The 22,299-nt window shown below is 41.0% G+C and overlaps 1 protein-coding gene across 4 annotated transcripts; it reads left to right on the top strand.

Annotated features, from left to right (window-relative positions):
* Positions 1 to 4,505: 4,505 nt before the first annotated feature.
* srl (sarcalumenin) lies at positions 4,506 to 18,959 on the top strand. 4 transcript variants are annotated; one of them, XM_083896237.1, is made up of 7 exons: positions 4,506 to 4,582; positions 12,150 to 12,248; positions 12,412 to 12,507; positions 13,667 to 13,702; positions 14,583 to 14,699; positions 14,842 to 15,075; positions 15,182 to 18,959. In XM_083896237.1, exons 1-7 carry the CDS (start codon positions 4,522 to 4,524, stop codon positions 15,991 to 15,993), a joined length of 1,455 nt encoding a protein of 484 aa, XP_083752363.1. In that variant the 5' UTR covers positions 4,506 to 4,521; the 3' UTR covers positions 15,994 to 18,959. The 4 variants fall into 4 exon arrangements, with proteins under 4 accessions (XP_083752363.1, XP_083752365.1, XP_083752366.1 ...); XM_083896238.1 differs by having other exon boundaries at positions 4,521 to 4,582; positions 12,153 to 12,248; XM_083896239.1 differs by lacking the exon at positions 13,667 to 13,702.
* The last annotated feature ends 3,340 nt before the right edge of the window (positions 18,960 to 22,299 follow it).

Genomic DNA, 22,299 nt, shown 5'->3' with positions numbered 1-22,299 from the left:
GACAGACTCCCAGTTATTTTCGTCTGTTTTTTTATTTTATTTTTTATTATTTGCCTCGAAAAAGAACAGGTTGCTGGTATACTAACTGCAGTTGGGTTCTCAATTATTTCCCCCACTCAAGTATTCATGGTATATCTAAGCACTGCCGTCATGTATTTGTATGTACATAGATATGCAACCCCTTTTGTGTGTGCACTACTATCAGATGCGTTGGGGGTGGGGCAGGGGGGAAGACTCCACAAGGAAATGTTGACATTCCATAAAACATAACTCGGTTTTTCCTGACCGCGTGCTTTTCCACATTCAGAGATGGATCACATCACATGTAAGGCTTTTGACACATCACTGCTGCTTTTAAAAAATCACACTCGAGTGGCAAACTCTTTATCAGATTTCCCCGCATCCGTGTTTTTAGACGGCGCTTTTGAATTGGCAGGACCGACAGGAAGTGTTTAAGTGAACACATCTCATCTTCTGTGACTTAAGTCATGGAATTGCCCTTTAAGAAGATTAAATTGATGTTGATGTCAACTTCGCTGAAATGAGTGACACATTTTGTCATGTTTTAATCATGGGACATTTTCCCAGTACTTATTGTAGGTAGGGGCTTCCAGGACATTGAAAATGTGGTTTCCGTGCTCTGCTTTTTTGTAGATCCCTTGCTTTTTCTCAAAGCATCTGCATTTGAATCCCAAAAAAAACAAAACAAAAAACAGTTTTTTGCACTTGGTTCTGTGTCTTAGGAAAGGTTGTCAGAAGTGGGGTTGTGTGGGGTGGGCCTTGGGATCATTTAATGTCGTCAAGATTACAAAGCACTTACTGTACTATTGTGGAGTCTGGGGGGCGTCTGCTCATCTGAAGCTCTTGAGGTTATGAGTTAAAAAAAAAAAAAAGTAAACGCACAGCTGTGTTATCCCTGTTACCTTCCATGTCCAATCCCATCCTCCAAACCTTTTTTTTTTTGCGATCTTTAACGCTGCCTTCTGTTGTCAGAATCTCTTGTCTCCCTTCACATTTCGCAGCTCCTCTCCTTCTCTTTTTGTCTGTTCTTTGTACGCTAGACCTGTCGTTGCATATGGTCATCAAGACGCTTTTTTTATTTTAAATTTTGTTTTTTTTTTAAGAAATGTTTTGGGGATAAAGAGGCTTGTGCCTTTGTAAAGACAGAATAATAAAGTTTGTACTTTGTTTTTTACACATTGGCCTGTATGTATGAATCTTTTCTCTTTGTGTAGGTGTATTTATCTCTTGAAGTTGTAATTATTATCCTTTATCCTCTCAAGTTCTGCTCAGTGCTCACTGAAGTAGCACAGTTGCTGCACAAGTGTCTATTCCTGAGAGGTGGATAACATTTTGGAGCCCTCCTTGTTCCCCAGCTCTGCAGTTCATTGCTAAATTAAGAGCGACCACCGCCTCAGTGACCGTTATAATGCTCACCAGGGGACAGTATGTGGCATCTCTCTCTGTCATCCCTTCAAATGTTCACACCCTCACACATTATCTCTCAAACATCTTCAGGGCCTTAGTCAGTGCTCATTTTTAATATACACTGTACAGTATCATTTGAATATAGTAATGCGAGCTGAGACAAGTATACAGAGTTAAAACTGTAGTGTGTGATGCTCAACAAACACAGATGGTGCATATAATGGGTCACAAACTAAATTTAAAGGGGTCATATTATGCAAAATCAACTTTTTAATCATTTAAATCCTTATATTTGGGACTCTGGAGGTCCTATCAGTTGGCAAAGTGTGAAAAAAAGATGACTCACTCATTTTTGTGGTCCTCAGTACAGGAGATAAAACGCGTGATGACTTCCGCGCTCATCGGAAGTCATCAAGTATTTTTGGCTCCACAGTGCGGCACAGAGTTCTACACAAACTTCCAGCCTCAGGATTTATCTGTCCAGTGGATACATGTTATATATGACGACAATGTGCCTGTCAGAGCCTGCAAATGATCACTTTTCCAAGTGCTAACTGCTGTTAGCTCCCAGTAGCCTCTTTGGCTGATGTCATTTCCTGTCCCTTAAGTTTAGGTTTTTATTAGCAAAACATTTTTTAAGGTGGACCTTAAGAGATACTCCTACACCGAGCGTTCTGAACAGGGCTGTTTTGGCAGGGTGATTGAACTGCTGTGGTGCTTCATCCTTATGGTATTTTGACCAAAGCATGTCACAGACATGTTCATTAGGACACCAGGGAACAAGGTTAACTTGGAGAAATCGGGTATAATTTGACTCCTTTAAGAACATCGGAACTACATTCATACATGAAACAGCTACTGTGTTTTCCCTTTTATTTAAAGTTCCTCAGGATTAAGGCATTTTCACATTTTCAGTGCATTTTTTTCCCCACACACCTCCTTGGTCTTTTGGGGATGCTGCTCCTGCCATATTTTTGGAATAATTTACAGTGGATATGTGTGATTCCAGGCGAAGTGTGAGATTATGTTCACCACAGTGTGTCTGCTCGGGCGTGATAAAGGAGTAATCCGCCTAGTGTTCAGCTGTGTTAGGGATTCCTAGGTTGAGAGGTTCCAAGACTTTCTCCTCCGCTCTCATCCTCTCACTCGCCTTGCGCACACAGTTTCCCGATGGTTACTTACTTTGCCAACATGGCAGACGACTGAGCACTCTGTCAACAGTCTGACAGCCCCCTCGAATCACACGCCGTTCTTTAGAAGACGCGTATGGTGGAGAGATGACTGCGAATCGTGTTTCAGTCATTTGATCATAGTTTGTTGTTAGGCAAAGCTGAGATTCTCTTTCTTACTTTGATAGATTCCTGCATTCCATTAAAGGTGCATTATGTAATAAATCTAAAGCAACTGGCCATAAATCCATCCTTATATGTCACAGAGACTCAGGAATAATGTTCATATAACAAACTGAACTCACCAACAACAACAGTACAGACAAAATATTTGCATTAAAAAAAAATATTTTGCAGACTGAAAATCATGTTTATGTTTTGAAATTATGTTTTGGCATGTGGCGCCACCTACCGCCGTCTACCAATCATTGCAGTCAGTAGAGTCTCAGCTGCCGAGCAACCACGGGTTGCCAGTTCCGTCAAAAAACGAAACCTAAAAGACCTCGGTATTTTGAATTTGAATGTAGTAACCGTTTTTGGCCACATTCTTGCATATGGCACCTTTAAAGTCCATTTATGTATTATAAGTTATTGAAAGAGTGAAATAGGGTTTTTATTTTAAATCCCATTTGTGGTTAGGACAAACCATTAATGATGCACTTAGCATAATTCTTGAGTAGGACGTTGTCATCTGGTCCTAAATTGAGCTTCCAGCTCGAGTTTTCCGGTCTTACTTAGAAAGATGTGTGGTTTCAGCACTTTCAGCGGCAGCTCACTCTTCCCTTTCTGGAGCATGCATCGGAGAACTGTGGTGACCTTTTCATACCAGAGAGGATGTCATAACACTCTTTCATAACTCTCCAATCTCCCACTCTCTCTGCCGTTTCCCCTCCGTCTCATGTTTTTAATGCAGATGGAGCCGTTCGCTGTTGTTTGCACGGTAAGCTCCTGCTCCATAAATGCCAAAAATCAAGTCAGTTTAGGGCTGCTGCAGAAACACGGCAGCTCGAGACGGCAGCCTCTGTCAAGCAAGCTCCTTATGTTAAGTAGATATTAAAGGCTTATTCTGAGTCTATGAAAACTAAACCAAAAGAATCATCATTTTAAAGCATTTATACATGTTAACAAAAAAAATGTATGGTGTTATAATCTTGCTTTACTTTCTTTGACTTTAAAAACATTGTTTATTTTCAGGCACTGGACTTTTTGACGCTGTCAATATTCAAATGTGTTTGAACATACAGTACGTTCACATACAAATGACCTTTATGCACTTTCAGTATTTTCATATTGGACGACTTTATGCACTTTTCAGTATTTTCATATATTTTCATATATCATAGCCAATCACGGCCCTTGGTCAGAATTTTTTATGGCCCACCTCTTCAAAAAAAGAAAATCAGCCCTAATCACGTCATCCCCATAAGCTCATCTGAAAAGCAGTTGCGTGTTCGAAACATGTCTTAGATTTGGTTACATTGTCATTTAAAAATGATCATTGTGGCAATGAAAATAAAATTATTAAACAGTGTATTTGTATGTAACTTTTCCTCACATTATCAAATCTGGCCCCTTTTTTTACACCCTTGGTTTAATCTAACACAAAATGTAAATCCACACACAAAATGTACCCATCAATATTGTTAAAACATATTTTGGGAGAAGACGAATGTTTCGGTCCCAAAATATCTTGGTGCACTGATGCTGGGGCCGATGCCGTAACCTCTCCGAGATGAGATGAGAGTCAGCTGCTTGTGCACTTAGCAGTCCCTGTGGCATGAAATGACTCCTGCAACAGCTCTCAGCTCCTCTACCAGCTGGCCCCCAAATGTAACCCCGCCTCTTCTCTCTGCGTGCCCTTTAACCTTCCTGCCTTGGTATATATAAAGTCTGTGTGACTATCAGAGTTCTCCTGGCAGCCATCATGAAGGGCACAGTCTCGATCTGCTGTTTCCTCTCCCTGCTGATTTTGCAGGCCACAGCAGGTAAGACGCACATGTCAGGGTTACTTGTGAGGTGGTCCACCATGTGTGTGTGTGTGTGTGTTAGCCTCTGATGAATGAACCAGTGACTTTGTGTAAGTTTAACGGTTTCATTGATGTGCTGATTGTTGTGTGGTTTAATTATAGCGTGACAGCTCAGATCCAGAAGTTGTTTTCTGTGATGATTCAGGAAATGATGAGGAATGTTCTGACCGCTGACTTGTAAAGTCATGGGGACAGTCACAGCAATGGGGACACCAGCTGAGGATAGACTGTGGTAAAAATATTGCCCCCGTTACTATGCAGCACTATTTAAAATCTGTCTGAGTTTATATTTATACCGTTGTCACGCAGTACGTAATGTTTAACTTTCTCTTCCCCGTCCTTTTAATTATTAAAATACACCCGTGAAAAAGAAAGAAATACACTTTGATGGACTGGACAAATGACAAATGTCTTACTCCCATGTGGGAGAGTTTCCAAAAGGAGATCAGTTGAGGAGTATTCCAGCCAGCGTCCAGTCTCTTCTGTGACAGCATGTCAGCTGTCCTGATGCAGGACACCAGCTGATGGAAAATCTTAGTCCAATCATGAAGAGACAAATACTCACTTTAGAGATTGAGTGGACACTAGACATTCATTGGTTTGGTCTCTCTTTGTTTGAAGGATTTACTCCAAACCCAGACTTCCTAAATATTTTTGTGACGTTCATCCTTATCAGGATTTTTGTCAGTCACACAATGACTGTGGAGTGGCCTGTCGTAGGGACAGCACCACCCCCCCCCCCCCCCCCAGACTAGCCATTCTAAAATTGTGGACTGGTTCTGTGGTTCTGGACTGGATCAGCTGCTGTTACCCTTGTCTGTCCTTGGGGGGTGGCGTTCAGCTCCACAGCTCGAGGCCAGGCCTCCATATTCCAGGCTGCTGTCAGGTGTCTAAGATTGGAAGGCCTCCTGAAACCCAACACTGTCCACTACAGTTCCTCCCTCCATTCGACTCCCCTTCCCTCCTGACTCCTCACCCCTCTCTGCCCCATGCGTCCCTTTAGATACACTGCACAGCTGCTGTCACTCTGCACTGTCACAATCGCAATTTATTCCCAGCAGTTGTCCTTATAGGGACATGCATTCTCCAGGCAGGAGGGGCCTGGCCGTGGCTGCGGCTCATACCTTTATAGATCTCTTCTGAATGCTCATGAAGGTGTCTTTTAAGTAGCCCTTGACCTTAAACATTTCGTGCATGATGTGTTTTGAGGTTTCCCCCCCTGCAGAGCATGCATTGGTTTGAATCCTGACACCTGCAAGTTATGAAAATCATGAACTTCTTGCCACTTGCTGTGCAATTATTTGTGTTATTGATTGCTTCAGTCTCAGTCAGCGGAGCAGAAAGGTTAATTTTCTTCCAAAGGAACATGAAATCGATTTGCTATCAGATGAGAGCAGATCTCAAGTGCAAAAGCAGAAATGTTAACACCTCACACTACACTATGTTTTAATAGAGTCTGTGTATATTTTGTCAATCTAATTCTCAGTGTTTCACTTTAGAATGCATGTCTTTAATGTCATCAAATCCAATCCAAATGTATTCATAAAGCACAATAGTATTTTACGATGTAAAACTAAAAAAGCAATTTAAAAAAGCAATACAAAAACAATAACACGGAATATAAAACCAATAAAACACACAATACAAGGCCCAAAAAATATACACCATATATAAAAAAATTTATAAACCGCTAAAAACTCTTAATGGTCAGGGAACGCCAAGGAGAAGTAGTGGGTTTACTCTCTAAGGGTATTCCATTAGATTATTTAAAGGTGCCATATGTAAGAATGTGGCCAAAAAACGGTTACTACATTCAAATTCAAAATACTAAGGTCTTTTAGGTTTCGTTTTCTGACGTAACTGGCAACCCGTGGTTGCTCGGCAGCTGAGACTCTACTGACTGCGATGATAGGTAGACGGCGGCAGGTGGCGCCACATGCCAAAACATGATTTCAAAACATAAACATGATTTGCAGTCTGCAAAAGATTTTTTTTAATGCAAATATTTTGGCTGTACTGTTGTTGTTGATGAGTTCAGTTTGTTATATGAACATTATTCCTGAGTCTCTGTGACATATTAGGAGGATTTTATGACCAGTTGCTTTAGATTTATTACATAACGCACCTTTAAAGTGAGTGGAATGCATTGGATTACGTAATCGTTTGTTGCCTGTAAAACTGTGAATGAATGTGACATGAATCATGTGAGTTTGTGAATAATGCATGCTGGCCTGTGCTTGTTGTTGTTGTTTTTCTTGTTGTCTTTTAGAGATGATGGCGTGCCATTTATGTCCTTGTCCTCAGTGTGATTTGTTTGTTAGCTAAACATGTTTGGCAAGCTAGCTGCTCTGCTAACAATGCTAACAATGGTTTCTAGCACTTTGACCCAAAATACTTCCAGAGAGAATATACAGACCAAATAGAGCTGTTACTTATTGTAATATGTTGGGGTTTGGACATTAAAAACAGGATAACAGTGTTTTTACAGTGTGAACACACCAGAAACACATCAGAAGTGATTTCTGCCCCTTTGGGGTCTATGACCAACCTGGTTCTAGGACATACAGGGTTTTACACGGATCTATCACTGCTCAGCGTTGCCATGTAATAGCAAACATGGGTCACTAAAGTAACTATAGGGGTTTATTATAGGGTTGCTAGAAACCCTACACGAACCAGGTGTTGTGTGAATGGCTCTAACTGACCGACCAACGATTCAAGCAGTGATTTGTATCCAATGTCATACATGGAGTTTGAATGTGAAACGGGCTAATCCGGTGTACTTTCTGTGTGCCGATGCCCAAAGAAAACTGTGGAAACTGCTCTCACGTGGGTTTGCAGGATATTCTTGGACAATTTTTTTATTAATATAAATCTGCCTTTATAGGTTTGTGATTAGTCTTTCACACCAGTATGTTTAGAGTGGTAATATTATCCATGCTCAATACAGCAAATGCCTCGTTGGCCTCCTGCCTTTGCAAGAGAGACATGGACATTTGAAGGCACACAGTCACGTGGTTCCTCTGTGATGGCATGTGGCATGTCTGGGACATCCCTCTGATAGTAGTTGTAGAGGGGACACACCAATCGTTACCCGACTGCATTACTACGCATCCTTCCTTAAGACAAGATCCGCCCACACCCACCCAGCTTCAAGGACACCTGACGTCCTTTCCGGGCTTGCGACCAGGAGAGCAGGAATAGAGAATCAGATCAAAGCCACAGTGTAAAGTGCCTTTGCCCTTGTGCTTTTCTTTGAACTCCACTTCTTCTCGAGCTGTCAAAAAATGTGCGGTTGCAATAAAATCGGCAAATGTCAGTACTAGAAGTAATGATATTTGTCCGCTGGTTTTACTATATGATCTAGTGAGAGTAGCTTGCCTTAATATGTACAATTTGGCGTTTTCTGTATTAAATATAGGAGATCGGTGGAAAACCACCATCAAGTACTATATTTGAATTTTACATGAGTGGCACAATAGCTCTTACGTGATTCAACTGTACAGTCCTACAGACTAACAGTCGAAGCCTTAAAATAGGAGGCAGCCATGTTGCCCCCACCTCTGTTCACTTTCTGACCCATTGTGGGGCTATTCCTGACTATGGGGGAGTACTAGTTCCACAAGCTGCGCCACCTGTTGCCATTTGTGGCCTTTGCCCACCACACCCTGCACAATCTCTGCTGACTCTTCTCATACCCCTCTACCATTGCGAAAATGTGTGAATAGGGGTTTTACTTTGGATTCATTATCCTTAATTTAGTTTTTGTTGAGATAAACCTAATATGGATTCTCTGTGTTTTATAAGGTAACGTAAAAATCTCATCCTGTCTCTTTAAATTTGAACTTCTCTTCACGGATCTTTCCAGTGGAACCACTTGGCCTTCAGTTAAGGTTGCCTCAATCCCCCGTGCTCAGAGTAAATCCTCTGACTCGGGGGGTTCCAGGCCTGCTACCCTCATCATGTTCAGTTTAATTCAATTTACCCACGCTGTGCTGCAAGAAGAACATGATCCTGAGGTTTCAGACAGGACACGGATGCCTTTATATAATGCAGATACATACCTTTACTCGCAGAGATAAGTGCATAATGCCTGAGGTATTCCTTGGCTGTGTGTACAATAAAAATAATACACAATTTTAGTTCAGACTATAATCTCCAGCTCTTTCAACAATTACACTGATTATGTTATTTGTTTTAAAACCGTGTACCACGTGTTAAGTTGTGTGACATCTAGTGGTGAGACTGTAACAAACTGTAACAAATGGAGGACACGCTTTCTCACTCCTCCCTTTCCCAAGCATGTCAGGGAGCTACAGTGGCCTTCACATTCCAAAATTATCTCACTCTTCTTTGTTTTCATAGCTTCTGCTTCCAAACATGAAATGTATGTTCGAGTTGCTATAGAGACATTGAGGCGCACGATTAAAAAAAAAAAAGCAAGGCCCTTACCTAAAGTACATCGAAAAGGCTTATGCTAAGGCTATGGAAACCAAACTATTTTCATTTTAAAGCTCGTAATGATTAGTACATTCAAAGTCACACAATGGACCTTTAAGGGAGGTGAGCACATTCTTTTAGTGACACATTGTGCACGTTGGTTCATTGAAATCCAAATGTAAAACAGAGGGCAGTCACTGGAGCTGAGCAGCGCACGGGTTTCACTCTTGCACTTGTTGACTGACATTATTTCTCCACGTTAGGATCTATAATTGAAGCATGACTTACCGCACCGCTGAGACCACGATGGGCTTAAATCGCCGGCATTCCTGCAGGATGTGCAGATGCCACCAGAATGTTTCTCCAAACTAAGGCAGGGTTGTGTGGCAACAGGCTCAGCCAGGACACATGGTCCTGGGTGCAGATGTCTGGGGTTCAACTCCCCTGGCGCCTGCAGGGTTAATTTTGAGCACTGATGCAAGGTTTGCTGTCCAAAGGCAACACTACCTCTCTGATCTTTGAGTCTCTGTCCCAGGGACTCTGTCAGGGATTGACTGGATCGGAAGGCGTTAACAAGTTCACAGCAGTTAAGGCCCACTCAAGAGGCTAGTGTTAAAAGACATGACTCCTCTGAATGAGTCAAGTTACACAAGCTTGAGTAAGCTTTATGTACTGCTGAGAACGGCCTGGTACGTTGAGAAGATAGATTTGTTCCTCAGAATGCCACATTTGTGTCCTCTGATGGGAGATTTCACCCACTCTTGCTTTTCTAGTTATTCACATCCTGTGGAGGATCTTCACCCACTGTTTCTTTTGGCTCAGTGTGATGTAACGCAGCTCACAAAACGGCCGTCACGTATCACAGATGGTGTAATGACAGGATGTGACTTTTGTCACTTCTGCAGGTCAACACGAGCTGCTTTCGTAGGCATGTAGCCGGCATTTGACCCGAATCAGGTTTTTTTCCCAGTTTTTTTAAAAACAACTTTAATCTAAAGGTCCTTTAGATTAAAGACACGTTTTCCTGCACGTTCTCGAGAATAAAAACTGCATCGCAGCATCACTCATCCTGATGGCTGCTAACCTATCGGTTTCTCTTATTGTCACTCTGCGATAGCGACATTGCACAGGTTTATTTTTAGCAGGTTGACTTGGAGAGAATCATCAGAGCGGCAAAGAGGCAACTGTTAGGGTCTCAGTTAAAGCCTTAGTTTATGTGTGCATTAGTTCATGTATGTGTGTTTGTGTGTGTGTGTGTGTGTGTGTGTTGGGGCACATTTATTTTACTGAATGTAAACACAGCAATAAGACACACGGGTTTGCTTCAGGCTTGTAAACAAACTGTGGCCTCGGATGATTTGACTTGTCATTTGATGCGCCGCTATTTTTTTTTTTTGCCAATTCATCGTATCATTCTAACTCTTGGCCGGAAGCACAAGAATGTCAACGAGCACATGGCCGGTGGCTGCAGCAGGATACCATGATACTGCTCTCCTCTAAAAACATGTATATACTAATATGCAGTTGTTTTATTATGCATATATATAACATTGTTGTTAGGTCAGAATGATAGCTGATTTTTTTCATAAAATGAACTAATTTGTGCTTTTAAACAAACTTCTGGCTTCTTGTGTTTTCCCTCTATGCAGAAACTACTGCTAATCCTCCCCCTCACAAAGACTGACAATATTCATGTGAAAAAAAACACCTACTGCAATAAAGCAGTTAAAGGTGCATTATGTAATAAATCTAAAGCAACTGGCCATAAAATCCCCCTAATATTTCACAGACTCAGGAATAATGCCCGCCCTTAATTACGAATGACAATAACTTCGCTAATATCACTCCACTAACATCAAAATACCATCATCACTCACACTAATATGGTGAGCGACTGGTGCTTCCATATGCACTCCAAAGAGAGATTGTCTGTAAGTCTATAGAGGGAGGCTTGTTCTGACACCGGGGCACACAAGGACAGAACTTCACGGTGTGAAGAGTGTGTGATAGGTGGATAAATATAGAAGAGAAAAGACAGAGGATTGTACATGTCTCATGTACATTACCAATTGGAGCACTTAGTCCGCTGCTCGGCCCTCCACCCTCCACCCAGCCCGTTATGAAACTGGGGAAGTCCCCCTCTCGGTCAGTCGTATCTGCCGTTTTGGTTATAAGGCCATAAAGATGTTGAACAAAAGTCTTTGTCTGTTTATTTTCGGCGTTTGCGTTCTAAATTAAGAGCTGATCGTACGAACAGCTGTGATCTAAGCAATCTGATATGTTCAGAAGTGGACATGACTCAGTGGTGAGCGGATATATTCTCTTGGATTCTGTCTCACTCTCACTCTGCAAAAACATATCGTAGTATTAACACAGTATGAAGTATGAACAGACAGTAGAAATAGACATATTAAAGCTTCAAAACGCCACTGAAACATATTTGGATGAACATTTCATCATTATTATCCTTTTTGTATAGTTTATTTTGCTTGTTGTCTTGTAGTATTATGCACCAAATGTGATATTTACTAATAGTTTTGTCGTGCATGCACTCTTAGAAATAAGGGTTTCCAAGAAAGGGTTTTTCAAGGGTTCTTGGTAACACTAATGGTTCCACGAAGAACCATTTTGATCCAGAGAACCCTTTGAAACCCCTTTCATGAATAAAGGGTTTTAAAAGGGTTCTAGGGTGGAACCCTCCAAAAGGAACCCTCCAAAATACCTGAAGCCAAAAAGGGTTCTCCTATGAGGACAAGCCAAAGAACCTTATTTGTAAGAGTGTGCAGAGGGTGAAGAAGAAGCTGTCATGCTCCGTGCTGAAGGACACTGCAATCATTTTACCAAGTTTATGTCATGCAGTAAAGTCTGCAGTAAAGTTTGATCTGCCCTATCATCCCACTTTTATTGGTTGTGTCTGCATTTGGCGATGCACACTGATGATTGATGTATATGCAGCATATAACTGGCCTTCAAAGCTTTATTGCAAATGTATGACCCCAGTCTCCACCAAATGGGTTCTCCTTCACCACACAGTCGATGACGTACACTTCCGCCAGGTTAAATTTGTTTGTTGATGTTTTTACAGAAGAAGAAGAAGAAGATGTCACCTCTGTTCTAAGAGACAAGTCTCACATCGACGAGACGTTGCGCCTCGCAAGTGAGGAAAAAGCAAGAGACTATGCAGGTGAGGACCAAAGATGGTCAATAGATGCTAAATGTCCTTTTTATTTGCAAATGTATACCTATTGTCTGACCTCATATATGGATCAAATGATTGGTAACAATATTTCCGATCAAACTGTCCCTCTGTGCCTCTCTGAATGCATCTTTGTCTTCTTGTTCTCCAGCGGCTTTGGAGAGGTTGCGGAAGATCTATCACACGTCCATCAAGCCGATGGAACAAGCATACAAGTACAATGAGCTGAGGCAGCACGAGATCTCAGGTATCACACAGAGGCTTCAGCCACGTCTGCTCGCTGCTCTGTTCTGACTTTTCTTTTTTGACTTATTTCTGGAATTTGTTTGTACACACAAATCGTATGCACACCATTTTCCACTTTCTTTCCATTTTCTTTGGGCTTTTACATACTTGTATCTGTATGTCGGGGAAAATAGGTATTTGCAGGCTGGTGTATCATGTCCACCTCGGTATATAGTCCAATTTAGGATTTAAGTTAAGTTAAAATGTTGGCCCAGGAAAAGGTACTATGTTTTTGTCTCACACAAAAAATGCACAAATTATTATTTCTTCCCCTTTTCTTCTTACCCTAATAGTTTTGTAATGTCCCAGTCCAACTGTAAAAACTGAGAGAAACTCTGAGCTCTTCTTTCCCACTGTGAAATAAAACTCGCCCCCTTGTGGCTTTCCAGGCTTAGTAGGCATGCAGACTTCTCAGTTATCATAAATATGTATTCATTCATTCATTCATTCATTCATTCATTCATGTTTTTATTTATTTATTTATTCATTTATTTATTTATGTAGTAGAAAAGAGAGAAGAGCTATTAAGGCAAAAAGTTTCACCTTATTCTTTCACCGCTCAGGCACATCATCTATTGACATGTGTGACACTATAAAGCTGTTGCAGGCAAGGTTGCTGGATAAAGAGTGGATTGTTAAAATTAATTAATTGGGAACCCTGCTCTCTGTCCTGACTCTATTTTAGACTCGTTCCCTTTTTCTTTTACGTTTCTATTTTTGCACCTTAAAGGACCTCTATGCATGAGTAGATATTAGTAATGGAACAGCTAACGGGAGCTTCTCTCCCTCTCTGGACCTGTCCTGTGATTGGTTATAACCTCTTCACACTACTGTGAGGCTGTAACAATTCGTCTCTCAACAATTCATTTACTGTACGTTTTGCTGAGAGATTTAGTGGAATTACTGATCAATCGAACATCCTTCCTGTACATACCTATAGGTCACATATGGCTCAATAGATTTCAGTATGTGCACACTGTTCTACTACCCCCCTTCCCTGTTGCTTGTAGAAACCTCACTCCTTCACTGAGCTCTCCTCATTCTCATCCACCTCCTGTATCCTTCACTTCTCTGTGGTCTGCCCTCCTTCTCCTGTCCTGCCCCATCCCCTCATCTAACAGCCTACCCCGGACGAACCCTGGGTGAATCAGCCACAGGTGGGTGGGTGTGTGCGGGGAGCTTAGCTGTGCATGGCGCTGCCTGAAGTGCTCTGCCCCTCTCCTGTACCCCCATCCCCTCCCCATTCATTTCTTTTTTACTACACATCTCTCTGTGGGTCAGAATTTCCAAGCATGTTTTGAAGTGAAACATACTTGGGTTGTGGTGATCCACTGATCCATTTAAAATGCCAAAAAAAAAGCCAAATTTAAAGAATGAGAAGGGAAGAAATGTAAATTAAATCTGTGGTGCAAACATACAAGCCTTGAAATCCTGGTGTTTAGGCAGCACATTGTGAATTACTACATTATTTACACATTGCATCGAGTTGTATTGTCCGGATATAAAATATGAAGGGGGATGCATGCGCAGGTCTGGCCTCAGCAAAGGACACGCAGGCTTGAGGAGGGAAACGCTGGGAGTGAAGGTCACAGCAGTGATTGTTTCTTCTTTCTTTTTTTGTCTTTTAATTCTTTGCAGTATAAATATCCTTCCTTTTTTCCCTTCTTTCCTCTTTCCTCTCCCAATATGTCCACTCACAGCACACATGGCAGCTCGCTATGAGGCACACAGCTTTGCCGCAGCAGCTTTTCGATGAAAATTCTCTCTGTGCTATTAAACAAGCCTAACAGCTTCTTAAAAGTCATTTTTTTTTAAAAAACATCCTTTTGTGTTCTGTATTAAGAGTGGCAATGCTACTCTGGTGTGTTACCTTGGTGTCTTTCAGAGTCAAAGTATAGTTCATCCCAAAAAAACAAAAAATAAACAGAGACATAAATGAAAAAAATGAACTCTCTTTGGGATGAATTTGAACGTTTCCTCGTCATCATTTAAACTCAAATCTTTTGAGGTTTACCGCCGTTGTCTCTCCTCTGACAGATGGAGAGATTACCTCCAAACCCATGGTGCTCTTCCTGGGACCCTGGAGCGTCGGAAAGTCCACCATGATCAATTACCTCCTGGGCTTGACCGACAGCCCCTATCAGCTCTACACAGGTATGACATCTGCAGACGTGTGTGCGCTAACATAAAGCTGGATTTCAAACAGATTTTGTTCTTCATGATGCATACCCGATTCTCAGATACCCGATTCTCAGATCTCTGACTATTCCTCCTCTTCCTGTTACTTTGTTTTTAGGAGCTGAGCCTACTACCTCCGAGTTCACTGTTATTACGCACGGGGAGAAGATCCGCTCCGTTGAGGGTATAGTCATGGCTGCTGACAGCTCTCGCTCTTTCTCGCCTCTGGAGAAGTTTGGCCAAAACTTCCTTGAAAAGCTGATCGGTATTGAGATGCCTCACAAGCTGCTGGAGCGCGTGACTTTCGTGGACACGCCAGGAATCATCGAGAACCGGAAGCAGCAGGAAAGAGGTGGAGCCAAAAAACGTCGATTTAAAGATTTAAATACAAAGCATAACAGGTACAACTCATTAGTTTGTGCGTGGTGACAGTTATTTCTCTCTCTCCTTCTGTCCAGGCTATCCTTTCAATGATGTTTGCCAATGGTTCATTGACCGTGCTGACCTGATCTTTGTGGTGTTTGACCCCACCAAGCTGGATGTTGGCCTGGAGCTGGAGATGCTCTTCCGGCAGTTGAAAGGTCGCGAGTCCCAGATCCGCATCATCCTAAACAAGGCTGACAACCTGGTCACCCAGGACTTGATGAGAGTCTATGGAGCGCTCTTCTGGAGCTTAGCCCCGCTCATCAACGTGACAGAACCCCCTCGTGTCTATGTCAGCTCCTTTTGGCCATACGACTACGCACCTGACACCAGCCGTGAGCTCTTCAAGAGAGAGGAAATCTCCCTTCTGGAAGATTTGAACCAGGTGATTGAAAACCGTATGGAGAACAAGATCGCCTTCATCCGCCAGCACGGCATCCGTGTACGCATCCACGGCCTGCTGGTGGACCGCTATGTCCAGACCTTTAAAGAGAAGATGAGCTTCTTCAGCGACCCTGAACTAGTGTTTCAAGAGATTGTGGACGACCCAGACAAGTTCTACATTTTCAAGTCCATTCTAGCCAAGACCAACGTCAGCAAGTTTGACCTGCCCAACCGTGACGCTTATCGTGACTTCTTTGGCATCAACACAATCACCAGCTTCAAACCCCTGTCGGCTCAGTGCTCCTATATCGGAGGCTGTCTGCTGGATAAGATTGAGAAGGCAATCACCACTGAACTGCCCGCTCTTCTGAGCAGTATTAACTCTGGCAAACAGCCTGGTCTGTCCACCTGTGAGGCAACCGGCTGTGGTGAGAAGCCAAAGAATCGCTACCGAAAGAACTGAGGAGCACAAAATAACTTAAGTGTGGGGAGTGTGAGGAGAAAAGAGGTGAAGAGAAGTGAAGAGAAGGGGTCTGGTGGTAGCCAACCCTGCTTTTGTCAGAATGCCTGTATTGTTGAGGAGACGGAGGAGATGGGATTAGTGTTTTTTTTTGGTTTTTTTTTTATTCCTCAGGATAATATGGGGAGGAGCATTTAGGACTATGGGAGTGAGGCAGATAGTGGGATAGGGAGAGTAACTGTTTTATAAGGCAGCTTAAGGACACACGTGCTGAAGAAATGAGTGATGTCACTGATCATAGAATTTCGTCGAAACACACACCCTCCTCTCTCCCTTACACAATCACAGTGGACTGTCTGAGATCTTCGAGGGTCGAGGAAGTAATGGTATGAAGAGAAATAAAAATGAGATCAAATAAAAAATAAATAAAAGTCCTGAGACTCAAAAAGTCAAATACCAGCTCCCTTGTATGTGAATAAAATGGGAAATGTAGAAACCGAAGATGCAAATTCATGTGGTGCAATCTTGAGAATCGCATTTGCAGAAGATCAATTCCATTATGCTTCAGAAGTTGTTTTTGAAGTGGCCTTTGTGGGTGCTATACAAAACCTTTGTGTTTGTGTCCAACATTGGACAGATAACATTAGCGCTGCATGATAGATGATGCATTAACTTTCCTTCTAACAAACTCATGTAATAGTTCCTCGTGCTGCTGACACCTGAACCAGCCCTGCAGCAAATGAGGAAATTGGGCCTTTTTTTCTTCCTTAGTTGCTCATCAGTCGTGGTTGTTGACAACCTGTGAAATGAGCACTCTGATGGACGCACAGGTCACGGTTCAAGTGTCAGAGTCGTCAAGCGTATATTCATTCTGCTTCACTTCTTAACTACTCTTAATGTTTCTGTCTGTGTTTAAAAATAGTCCCTGTCGTTCAATGAAAGAAATTCAATGATTTCTTTTTTTTTCTTCCTTCAAACCTATGCTTCCCAGCATCCCATGGCTGAATGACCGTAACGATGAGTTGTAGCTGTAACTATAGCACCATATTTATTGATTTATTTGCAGTATAAACCTTTTAACTGGGCATTGAAGTAGGCTCTGTGTCTGTGTACTGAACACATCTGCAGCAGGAGATCTGACAATTCCCTTGTTACATTATTGTGACAGTGGATCTCTGTGCTAAAGGTCAAAGAGAGAGTGGAGGACTCTGGGCCCAATCTCTGTGGAAAGAAAAACACCTGAAATATTTGACCCTATGCTTTTGGAATGACACATATCAAAGCTGCAGTTTCTTATTTTAGCCTACCTCAGTGAACTTCCCCGAATGATGGTATGGATAAATTGTATGAAATTGTTCAAAAACTTTTTTTTTCTTCTCCAGCCAGGTGAAGCACTATTTGGAGTGTTTACTGTAAAGTTTGGCAGGACCTGACAGATGAGAATCCCTGAGAAGCTATAAACCAGCTCCTCACCTGGGTCTCTGAAAAACAACCACAACACCTGAGGTTTTGATTTTCATTCTAGCTATAGTCAACCTGATGAAACTCTGGGATGTTATTGTGCCAAATAAAACATTCAGGTAACATAGTACATATAGTACAGTAGCAACATGGACGTCATTTTGGTAATTACAAGTAAATATAGAATATGCTACAGAAGTAAAATAGATAGATAGATAGATAGATAGATAGATAGATAGATAGATAGATAGATAGATAGATAGATAGATAGATAGATAGATAGATAGATAGATAGATAGATAGATAGATAGATAGATAGATAGATAGATAGATATATTTTAATTCACTTGTAATATAAACAATTTGTCATAAGTTGGCACATGCAAAATCTCCAGAATGTGTTTATTGCAAGAAATATAAAATAATTTTGCATCATATGACGTGACAATAACCGTCCATGTAAACAAAAACGTAAAAACAAACGTAGCTTTGTCCAGAAAGTTGACCTGATTGAGCAAAACCAAGGTGATTTTTGGTTTCAACACATAAAATGATCCTTGATCAGCTAAAAAAACCCAATACATTTGGTGTTGACCAGTGTAACACAATGCTGCTTCCATGTTGTAGCTGTACTGTAATGGAAAGTGTTGCCAAATCTTTGCCACATAACCTCAAGTTAGATGACGTTGTGCCACTTTTACACTGCAGTGTCTGCACTATTGAGTTAGTGTTAATATGGGAGCTTGAGACATGAAGGTGGACTTTGTTACCTTTCGATAAACCCAGGGTAACTGTTTTTAACCTCTTGTTTTTAGATTTTAAAATAAGTCGAACTGCTGGCTATAGCTTTTTTTGTTTGTTTTTAATAAATCTTTATTGATATTTAGGAAGAGTATGGGTCAATCTGCTAAAATGCCAAACATGGGGTCCTAAATCAAGCTAGAGGGGAGTAGTGGAAACTCCTTAACCTCATGTTGTGCAGCTTTCCCCAACTAAAATCTGAAGCACATAATAATAATAATAATAATAATAATAATAATAATAATAATAATAATAATAATAATAATAATAATGTAGTCATAATAATAACTGAATAGCTGAAACTCACATTTTGCTTATCTTCCTCTGTTTCTCTGAGAGTGAGTGTTTTCCACAGGGTGTTATGTTGTTATGTTCACACTGCAGGTCCAGGACATGCCCACTAGAGAGTGCTGTGTAAATGTGTAAAAAGTTAGAATGGAGACAAACGCCCCCCCGTGATGCAGCAGTCTTCAGTGGAGTTAAAGCTTGGTGCTGATGACTTTGTGTGCTTGTGCTTTTGGTATATTTTCAGTATCAGATATCTTAATTTACTGGTGAATTAGATTTTGGAATGGATGTGTGTCCCATTAAAGCAGTTGTTGGCTCACTTTTTTTTTGTTTTGTTTTAGTAAGTTAAATTAATCTTGGCCCGCTTTTTATTTTTGTGAGGCTTGATCATCAAGAAATAAACATTTGTGATTGACCAAGGAGTGAGACCTTGTGGTTATTCTAATAAAATAACAAAACAAAAAAACTGTAACGTGGGTTGGAAAACACAAGGTTTAAAAGTTGTAAAATGTTCCAAAATCTTACTTTCAGGTATGATAGAATAGCTTCATCCTGTTGCTGCTGCATTGCACCAACAGTTTGCCGTGACTGGAAGTGGAGAGGGGGGTAACACAACTTTGTTTATGTTTTATTTGAGTGTCTGTGGAGACGCGGAGTGATGCTTTTCACCGCACAGAAATATGGACCCAGAGTCGTCATCTGAGGTGTGAGGTAAGTCTGGGGTTGCAGATGTTGCACAGTGGAGCTTTAAGGCAGATAGATAGATAGATAGATAGATAGATAGATAGATAGATAGATAGATAGATAGATAGATAGATAGATAGATAGATAGATAGATAGATAGATAGATAGATAGATAGATAGATAGATAGATACCACTTTTGCACTTGCAGAATAAGTCTTTGTGCTTTTCTTAAGTCATAAAACTAGTGTTTTCATTCGTTGCATAAGGAATACCTGTTTACTGCAGGTCTGCTGCAACAGAGTGTGCTCAGTCCCTCTCAATACACAGTTCCACTGTGAAGCCACCCTACTGAAAACAGGGCCCTGCTGTTTAATGTGTCTCTCGGCTGAGGATAAAGACTGAAGCGTTAAAGCTGCAGGTTCTTTATTCTCTTTTAGTGTACACTCAGTCAGAGCAATTATTCTATTTTAGCTGAGTAATTTAGTTGACTTTTATTTCTCTATAAATGAATGAAAATGAAATAACATAGACTTCACTGGTGGAAAAGACCTTTAAAAAAAAGTGACAGGGTTTCATCAGTGAGCTGAAGGAAGGTTTGCACTCATGGCTGTCAACAGCGTCCCCGCCCATCCCAGAAATAGACCTGCGTTAGTCGTTTTCTTTTCCTCTGAAGTGTGTGTGCACTTGTACCTCAACAGTCCCCCTCCCATTAACACTCAGCCTTTCCCTGCTCCTTTCTCTGCTCGCCAGAAAACACAGACAAGCAGGCAACAGCAAACACAGCAAGCAGGAAGTTTTTCAAAATAAACCACTGATGCTCCTCGTAATATGTGACTTTGAGATTTGTTGTGTGCGTCTTACCTTTGAAGACTTTTGATTTTGTTCAGTGACTATTTCCTGAAATGTGTGGATGAATGTGCGTTCATGTCTAAAGCATCATGTGCATGACGGATCAGAGTCAGTGGTCTCTACAATGATCAAACTATTGCATTATTAAACATCATTGGGGATTAAACATCAATACAAACTAGGCATCACTTCTAATAATGACATGAAGTAGGTAACTACTACTAACTAACATTATTTTCATGATCAATTAATCTGATGACTATTTATTTTTATTAGTTGATTAGTTGTTTGGCCCAAAGTGTTTGAAAATTGTGTGAAATGTCAAATGCTGCTTTCCAACGTTCTCAAATGTCTTGTTTTGTCCACAAATTCACATGTTTCTTGTTTGTTTGTCATACGGGGCAAAGAGACAAGAAAATATTTACATTTAATTTACAGTTTTTTGTCAGTCGCTTTGGTGCTTTTCTCAGAACAGAATGAAAATTCTCATAACTATTAGTTCCACCTCCACAACATTTAGTCACGTGTGCACATCATAGCAACAATGCCTCCTTCCTCGAACACATTGCAAATGCTTTTGGACATGTATCAGTTGTGTTCATACAATTCTCTGCTATTTTATAACGTTATTTGCTTCTGTCATGTCAGTCAAAATGAACTATACTTATGGATGCTGAATAGTCGTTCCCAATAAAACTAATAGTCTTAATTTCATTGCTTGAGTCATGACATACAAATCTGTTGAACTAGTTAACTAGTTATAATTCTGTCAAGCAAATTATAAACCTTTCTTTCTTTAATTTTTTCCTGGAAATGTCTCCTATAATAAACAATTGCTCTCAGGTGAACTTCAGCTTTCACTCACGAGGAGGTGTGTGAAGTATTAGTTGTAACCAATGAAAAGCCACTTGTTCACAGTCACTCAGGGATGAATCCCATGAACCCTAGCTTGGCAAGCATATATGAACCGAGCAGGACATAGTGTGTACCATTTCTACAATTCTGTGACACAGAGATGGAAGGTCAGCATCGTGGAAGAGGGGTGAGGATGTGTGGAGGAAGAGGAAGGGGACAAAACAGGGGAAGAGGGAGAAGAGACCAAATACATAGATTCCTAATGAAATTAGAGCTACAATTGTGGACCATGTTGTCAACCAGGGCGTCACAATGGCTGAGGCTGGTCTGAGGGTGCAACCAAATGTTGGAAGAACCACTGTGAATTTAATCATTCAAACATTTCGTAGGGAGAACAGGTATGTAGAGTATTTGGACCGAATCCAACATCTCATTATATCTCACTTACTGAAGTTTTCAAATGGCTCTACAAGTAGTGTATAGTGCTGTCTTGAGCATTTTCAGGTAGTGTCACCGAGTTCTGACCCTTTTTTTGCATTGGAAAACACTGAGAGAATGAACTGTCATAATGAAAACATGACAAAGCCATTTGACTATCTTGTTCATAAACGATGGTGTCAAGACTTCTCATTTTGATGACACTGGCAGTTTCATTGACATGAATACTTGCTTTTGACATGCTTTTGCAGGTTATCCACTAGGTTTTGCAATTTGCACTAATTGTTTTGAGAAATGCACTGAAACTGCTGTGGCAAATGTTAATAGTGATGTCAGAAAAGCACCAAAGCGACTGAGAAAAACTGTCGCTTTTTAATTATTGATAAATCTGTTGAATATTTCCTTTAATCGAATGATTTGTTTGGCCCACGGTGTTGATGTTCTTAAACGTCTTGATGATTAATGAAATAATTGAATCCCTGATACACAGATATTGGTGTGTCTCAATGATTTCACAGGCTTCACCTGGAAATGTCACAATCAGTTGTCATGATTACTTCACAGGCTGCAGCTATGATCTTTTTTTAATTTTTTTTTATAGTAAAATAACGTATTTGTTAGAGAAATTACTGCTAAAACGCAGTAATATGAGTGTGAATTAACAGTCGTTTACAGTTAAAGTAAAAAATAGTCAAATAGACAAAGAATGACCGCATTTGAGGTTTTATTTTGAAGGAATGTAACGGAAACGAGTTTAGTTTAAAAGCACACACACACACACACACACACACACACACACACACACACACACACACACGCGCGCGCGCCCGCACAGACACACACACACACACACACACGCGCGCTATTCGCGGCTGGACAGTAGCGCACTCAGCGCACAGAAGATGGTGGCGGTTACGGCCACGGTGTTGTTG

This window comes from Microchirus variegatus (assembly GCF_963457635.1).
Source record: "Microchirus variegatus genome assembly, chromosome: 10".
Lineage (NCBI taxonomy): Eukaryota > Metazoa > Chordata > Actinopteri > Pleuronectiformes > Soleidae > Microchirus > Microchirus variegatus.
The sequence above is the reverse complement of the archived record's forward strand: the minus strand, read 5'-3'. Positions and strand labels throughout refer to the sequence as shown.